Source organism: Dioscorea cayenensis, chromosome 5 (assembly GCF_009730915.1).
Source record: "Dioscorea cayenensis subsp. rotundata cultivar TDr96_F1 chromosome 5, TDr96_F1_v2_PseudoChromosome.rev07_lg8_w22 25.fasta, whole genome shotgun sequence".
NCBI classification, from domain to species: domain Eukaryota; kingdom Viridiplantae; phylum Streptophyta; class Magnoliopsida; order Dioscoreales; family Dioscoreaceae; genus Dioscorea; species Dioscorea cayenensis.
In genome coordinates this window covers 5,279,743-5,286,930 of record NC_052475.1, presented here as the reverse complement: position 1 = coordinate 5,286,930, position 7,188 = coordinate 5,279,743, and the positions used below count along the sequence as shown (strand labels likewise).

The window sequence follows — 7,188 nt, the reverse complement described above, 5'->3', positions numbered from 1 at the left end:
AAATTTCAAAAGGCAAATCAAGATAAAGATTGGAGGGAAGCCATGGAAGAAGAGATTTAAGCCATTGAGAAAAACAAGGCTTGGAAGCTTGTGGAGAAGCCTAAAAACAAAGAGATCATTGGAGCAAAATGGACTTACAAGGTGAAGCTAAATTCATATGGTTCTATAAAGAGAAAAAAAACAAAAAAACAAAAAAGGCAATGCTAGTTACTAAAGGCTACTCACAATAGTTTGGCATCGATTACAACCAAACATTTGCACGGGTTGCAAGACCTGACACCGTTGATAAATGTTTAAATATGCTACATTTTATATTACTTTTATGCACACTTTTGCATACATATTCGATGAAAATGCTACCCACTTGTACTTAATTTGTTGTATTTTGATTTATATTTTAGGGAAGAGGTCATCCTTGAACAAGGGAGCATTTGGAGGTGTTTTGTGCCAAAATAAAGAAGTTTGGAGCTAAAGAGGACCCCTACAAGCTATTATATTCATGGATGCAAAGTTCGCATAATTTCCCCGTTCAAAGAAGTCGAGAAGATATGTTTTGATGAGCATGCAAGCTCATACTAGGCATGCGGAGTTTCTAGAAAACCATATTAGCAACCATATGCCCCATATAACTAAGCATATGGATTTTTCAGCAAGCTTGATTTCTAACCCAACTCAACCCATATGAATTCATACCTACTCGTATGAGGGAAGGCTATTTAAGAGGTCGTTTAGGATTGAGAAATGAAGCTTTTGATTGGGAACAACCATAGAGCCGCCACTTCGTGAAGGGGAAGGGAACATGAAGATACACCACTCAAACTTCATCGACAATCGTAGAGCAGTCAAGCATTCAAGAGAGATATCTTGGAAGAAATTTTAGTGCCGTTATCGGGGTCTCTTCAGAGTTTCTCTATCCATTCATCAATATTGCGAAACTAAGGGAGTTTTTCATGTTTATTTTCATTGTCTTGTATTTCTTTTCATTGGATTTGTGTTCCTCTTTCATGGGCAACAAATGTTTTAGGTATTTGGGCATGATGAACACTAGGGTTAACTTATATTAAGGCTTTGAATGTTAATCGTCATTTGATTATTTTTGTTTTGGAATTCTATTGAATGTTCTTTTGAAATGTATAATGATTGAAATGTATTGAATTTATAAGTATTTGATATTCGATTCAGAGAAGAATGTGTTAAGAGTATCTTTTGTCTTGACAGATTTAATTATTTAAAAAAATATTTGATGATTAATTGTTAAAATATTAATATTAATATTAATAGATATTTATTAATTTTTAAACAATAACAGACTCGGTTGAATTTTTTTAATATGATTTGCATGTCAATTTTTAGTTTTCTTCTTTAAATGACACCTTGTTGGCAAAATTTTAAAACTTTTTTATTAAAATGTTTTAGAGATTTAGGAAAATAGATTAAAAAAATGAAATAATATTTTTCATTATTTACATTAAATCATTTAAATAAGTGTGGGTTTGATATGTGAAAGAAATGAGGGACAACACACTAGAAAGTTTTGTACCTTGTTTGATTTATAAAATGGGCTTGGAAATATAACACATGAAGTTGTTTGAGTAACACGAATTATTAAAAATTTTGTTTTCTAAAACAACAGTACAACTTTTAACAATGCGTAACCAAAAAGTAATTTAATTTGCCCTTAATTAAATAAAAAATATAAGTCTGCCCATTCAATAGAGCAAACTACAAAATATTTCCCTTGTGAAATGTTTTATTTCAAAACAACATAAAACCATATAAAAATATTATAGTAATTTTATAGTTTTGTTCATCGCATATCAAACAAATAACAATATAAACACTTATATTGTAGCACGGTCACTGTTATTTAATTATACTATGCTGAACTTTTTGTGCTATACCCATGTGAGAATCAAACACACCCATAAGGAAATATTTCAAGTGTCACATACCCTGAAATTTCTCCTCTCACATAATACACAAATGATCACAAGTTCAGTCTTTTTATTACTGAAAAGTCCAATTGTTTTTATCCGAATTGAGCCCAATCAATAGCCCTCTTTCCTTGGTAGAATCTCTTGAAAAACACCTCAGTATAGTCCTTCACCTTCACATTTTTGTACATCCTTGGTCTCATATCATTCACTAGTTCATCTGCTGGTCCTATCACTTTTTCAGGTAAATTTGCACAAAGCATAGCAATAGAAATCCTATCCTTGTCCGAAAATGTGACCACCCTATGAACAGGGCTCTTAAATATTCCATTGCTCATTATCTGCATAATTTAGAAGAATGTTATCATGTTGATTACATTTAGTTGAAAGTAACAACGATGGAAAATTGTAAAAGTATTTACCTCCATTTGATCTCCTATATTAAAGATCAAAGCATCAGGGGAAGTGGTCACTTTGATCCATTCGCCGTCTTTCATTACCTGAAGTCCCTCTACATATTTGTCAGGTAAAATTACAGTGATTAGTGTGCGGTCACTGTGAGGTTTGAGGCCGAATACAAGATCAGGCTTCAAACAACATGGATAGTAGTTGAATCTTGCAAATATTGAGAACTTGTCTCCGAGATGGCTAACGAAGAAATCTTTACTCAGTTCCAGTAACTTTGCAGTTGTCTTCAGGACATTCTCGATTAACTTTTTTGTCTTCATTGTGTATTCATGCAATACATCCCTGCATGCATAATTCATGCAAGCCAGTAATTAATTTATTTTCTATTTGTTTGCTGTATTCTTGTGCATATAGAAAGAGATAAGCTATATATAATTGGCAAAAAACTCTGATTACCATAAGATGGATCGAGATAATGGTTCATTTCTCAATCTTCACCAAGCATTTTTCATTTTCAGTGTAGACATAAACATGTTAATCAGACAAAATATAATTAACTGAACAAGATACAAATGTACATAGAAGTATGTTTGGTAGTCAATAAAATATAATCCACTGATTTCATGATGATTGTGTGTGAATTTCTGAACTAAAAAGTTGTCTCTATAAACCACACCTAAATCTCTGTTAATCTCCATGAGATTTGTCATTATTTGCATAGTTCACCGATAATTGCAGATAAAGCAACCCTTGGAACACTTGCATGATTCAACCAAATAGAGTTTAAAAAGAAAAAAAATATCAAATAAGCATATGCCATTTCAGCAATTTGGTAATTGAATTTGATCATCAGTTATAAAAGAAATAAATGATCAGTTTATGTGAATAAACCACATGCAATATATACTTGAAATTTCATGACGGTGCAGATGGTCTAGTACCTTAAAGAATTTGGATTTGTTGGCCAAAGTTCTAGTTTCCTTTGATCTTCAGGTTGGACTAAGAGAAAAAAGGCGGTCAGTCCAGTCAAGGATTTGGCCTTCTGCTATAACTTCATCATTTCCGTATCCCTCTAGTCCAAACTTTCCATCTCTTATATTGCTATATTTTTGCTTCTCCTCCACTGGAAGTTTAAAGAAAGCTCTTGCAACAACTCTTAGTTCATCCAGAAAGGATGGTGGCATGCCATGATCAATAACCTAAAACATGTAAAACTAGTTATGCCATCTTATCTAGCATGATTGGTGCAGCAGATCATATAAAATGAGTTCATTAATGAAGAAACCAGAAGTATAATAACACAGTGACGACCATTGTGTCAAAGCATATTAGCTTGCATGCTTGATTAAATATAATAGATTATATAACTAGTCAGTAACTATCAAACAGCATTTAAACCAAATTCTTGGCTTTGTTTCGTTCTCCCTGTTTCATCATTAACACCAAAGAGCAAAGCCTCAATTACTGTTGTTCTGCATATGAAACTTCAAAACAAATTAATAACTGAATCAGTAACCAGTTGACCAAATTAAATGCAAAATATATCCATTTGCAACAAAAATAACATTTAACTTTCAAATAAACGAAAACAATCACTATGCAAATTTGAAAAAGAAAGCTTCAATGCTTTTCCTTAAAACAATTTCCAACTTATATCAAAGCCAAATCACCACCATCCATTTTACAAAACTCCATAACCTTACTTTGATTTCTCTGATTTTCCTGTACTTAATTTTCTCAAAGTCAACACAAACAAACACTAAAAATCTCATCTTTTCTCAATTCTTCATGAACCCAAACAAACCAAAATCCCAAAAGGAGGAGGAGAATTAAGGAAAAGACGGAAAATGGCTCACCTGAAACATGCCCCAGGACTGAAGGGCGGCCTTGATCTCCTCGGCCTCGTCCGGCTGGCCGAGATGGACGACGGGAAGTGCAGTGGTCAGCGGCGGCGGAGCATTGGGTGGGCGTTGGGATTCTTTTACTATATACTCAATGGGTGGCGCTTCACCGGCCTCCGACCTCTCTTGGACCATCTTGCGCTCGGTGCTCACGCTCTTCACCGCTTGGCTCCTCGGAGCATCCATCGTTGATCTCAACCAAGATGGCAAGAGAAAGAAGAGCAGTGCTCGTAGTAGTTAACGAGTGGTTGGTTTTATAGACTTTCATGCCAATGGACTGAAGTTGATTGACCAACGACCAATTTCTATTGGTAGCTGGGTCATGATTAGAAACTTTATAAATGCCGAGTTTGAATTATGGTTGAGGATACATTTTTAAAAATGTAAGTAGTAATTGTGTGCGGATGATCCCAACACTTATGTGTGCCTGGTCTATGGTTTTACTTTCTCCGCCAAGACTTGTGCACATTTTTACTTCCACTTGCTTCACCGAGGTTTATGCACACCACTACCGTTATTAATAGGCCACTCATACAAAAATAAAAGTGTTAAAATTGATTGAAAGTGATGATATGGGTCAAATGCAGAGACAAGTCAGACTCAGTTATGATAAATTTGGCTTTAATAGGGCCCCATAATTCTCTAAACCCCATAAATTAATTTTTTTTAATTATATTTAAAATTTTTATTTACTATTATTATTATGTCCCCATAATTATAATTTTGAAAATTTTAAGCGCTTTTTAAAATATAAAAAGTTAATTTATAATAATATCAAAGTGTAATAAATTTTGCCTTACACTAGGCCTACAATTCATATTTTTTTAAATATATATATATATAATTCTTATTTACTATTATCCTATTCATATAATATTATTTTATCAATGAGTTTTTTTATGCATGGTAGGTAATTAAACAAAGGATTAAATTTTTTTTTCAAATCTCTATATATTTTTATTGATATTTAATTTATTGTAATTATAACAATAATTTATACTCTTTATTTTATTATGAAATTTATTAATTAATAAAAAATATTTAAAAAATTATTTAAAAAATTATTATAATTTTACCTGAGCCCCATTTACTATTTTCAATAAGACCAGAGGCCAAGAGAAAGAAGAACAGTGCTTGTATGGTTAATGAGTTGTTGATTTTGTGTAGACTTTCATGCCAAATGTGTTGAAATGGATTAAAAGTTATCATATAGGTCCAATGCAAACTGCACATGTCAAATACAATTTGATGGTTTAATTAGTTATTTGTGATTAGTTGGTATCCATAATGTGTGATTTAGTGGTTGATTTAAGTACACGTGATTGGTGTAAATTTCATGGATAGCATGAAACATAGTTTTCTTCTTTGTTATATTAAGGTATAGGGCGGGCCCTAGACGTGGACCTTGGTTGTTTATACCAACAATTTTCTAAGGCCCCATAATTTTTATTTTTTAAAATTATATTTAAAATATTTATTTACTATTTTTCTATAACATAATTATAATATTAAAATTTTTAACTAATTTTGAAATTATAAAATGTAATCATATTGATATCTAAAAAATTTGTCTTTAATTGGGCCCCATAATTTTTTGAACCCCATAAATCATTTTTTTAAAATTCTATTTTAAAATTTTATTTATTAATCATCATGTCCACATAATTGTAATGTTGAAAATTTTAAGTGATTTTTAAAATATATAAAGTTAATTTATAATAATATTAATGTGCAATAAATTTTGTCTTACACTAGTCCCCACAATTCATATTTTTTAAAGGGTATATTTATAATTCTCATTTATTATTATCCTATCCAAATAATATTATTTTATCAATGAGTTTTTTATGCATTGTAGGTAATTTAACAAAAGATTAAAAAAATTTCATATCTCTATATTTTTATTGATTAGATATTTAATTTATTGTAATTATTAATAATAGTTTATATTCTTTATTTTTATTATGAAATTGATTATTTAATAAAAAATATTTTAAAAAATTAATATAGTTTTATCCGGGCCACATTTACTGTTGTCAATAAGACCAAAGGGCAAGAAAAAGAATAGCAGTGCTTGTAATGGTTAATGAGTGGTTGGTTTTGTGTAGACTTTCATGCCAAGTGTGTTGAAGTTGATTGAAAGTTGTTATATGGGTCTAATGCAAACTGCACAGACAAATCAGATTCAGTTTGATGGTTTAATTAGTTGTTTGTGATTAGTTGGTTTCCATAATGTCTGATTAGTCGCTGGTTTAAGTACACGTGTCTGGTGTAAGTTTCATGGATAACATGAAACATTGTTTTCTTCTTTGTTATATTAAGTTACAGGCGGCCTTAGATGTAGATCTTGGTTGTTTATGCCGACAATTTGTAAGGCCCATAATTTTTATTTTTATTTTAAAATTATATTCAAATTATTTAAATTATATTTAAAATATTTGTTTACTATTATCCTATCACATTAAAATAATATTAAAAATTTTAACTATTTTTGAAATTATAAAATTTAATCATATTCATATCCGATTAATTTGGCTTTAATAGGGACACATAATTTTCTAAACCCCATAAAACATTTTTTAAATTATATTTAAAATTTTTATTTATTAATTATCATGTCCACATAATTATAATATTGAAAATTTTAAGTGCTTTTAAAAATATAAAAAAGTTAATTTATAATAATATTAATGTGCAATAAATTTTGTCTTACACTAGGGCCCCACAATTCATATTTTATATATATATATATATATATATATATATATATATATATAATTCTCATTTACTATTATCCTATCCATATAATATTATTTTATCAATCAGTTTTTTTTATGCATTGCAGGCAATTAAACAAAAGGATTAAAAAATTTTTCAAATCTCTATATTTTTTAGTCGATATTCAATTTATTGTAAATACTAATAATAATTTATATTCTTTATTT

At 30.1% G+C, this 7,188-nt stretch overlaps 2 protein-coding genes across 2 annotated transcripts; both read right to left on the bottom strand.

Moving 5' to 3' along the window:
* Positions 1–2,029: 2,029 nt before the first annotated feature.
* LOC120259916 (probable 2-oxoglutarate-dependent dioxygenase ANS) lies at positions 2,030–2,662 on the bottom strand. Its single transcript, XM_039267374.1, has 2 exons — positions 2,357–2,662; positions 2,030–2,275 (listed from the first exon to the last, which is right to left on the bottom strand). The coding sequence occupies exons 1-2, from the start codon at positions 2,660–2,662 to the stop codon at positions 2,030–2,032; spliced, it is 552 nt and encodes a 183-aa protein (XP_039123308.1).
* A 621-nt stretch (positions 2,663–3,283) lies between these two features.
* On the bottom strand, positions 3,284–4,467 carry LOC120261781 (probable 2-oxoglutarate-dependent dioxygenase At3g111800). The gene is made up of 2 exons (XM_039269768.1): positions 4,199–4,467; positions 3,284–3,541 (listed from the first exon to the last, which is right to left on the bottom strand). The coding sequence occupies exons 1-2, from the start codon at positions 4,427–4,429 to the stop codon at positions 3,332–3,334; spliced, it is 441 nt and encodes a 146-aa protein (XP_039125702.1). The 5' UTR covers positions 4,430–4,467; the 3' UTR covers positions 3,284–3,331.
* Between the last annotated feature and the right edge of the window lie 2,721 nt (positions 4,468–7,188).

Bases quoted from the DNA above. Each gene is read 5' to 3' on its own strand.
- LOC120259916 (XM_039267374.1), bottom strand. From the start codon at position 2,662: ATGAAGACAAAAAAGTTAATCGAGAATGTCCTGAAGACAACTGCAAAG. The intron at 2,276-2,356 runs GTAAATACTTTT...TAAATTATGCAG, and splicing joins ATATAGGAGATCAAATGGAG to ATAATGAGCAATGGAATATT.
- LOC120261781 (XM_039269768.1), bottom strand. From the start codon at position 4,429: ATGGATGCTCCGAGGAGCCAAGCGGTGAAGAGCGTGAGCACCGAGCGC. The intron at 3,542-4,198 runs GTGAGCCATTTT...TACATGTTTTAG, and splicing joins AGTCCTGGGGCATGTTTCAG to GTTATTGATCATGGCATGCC.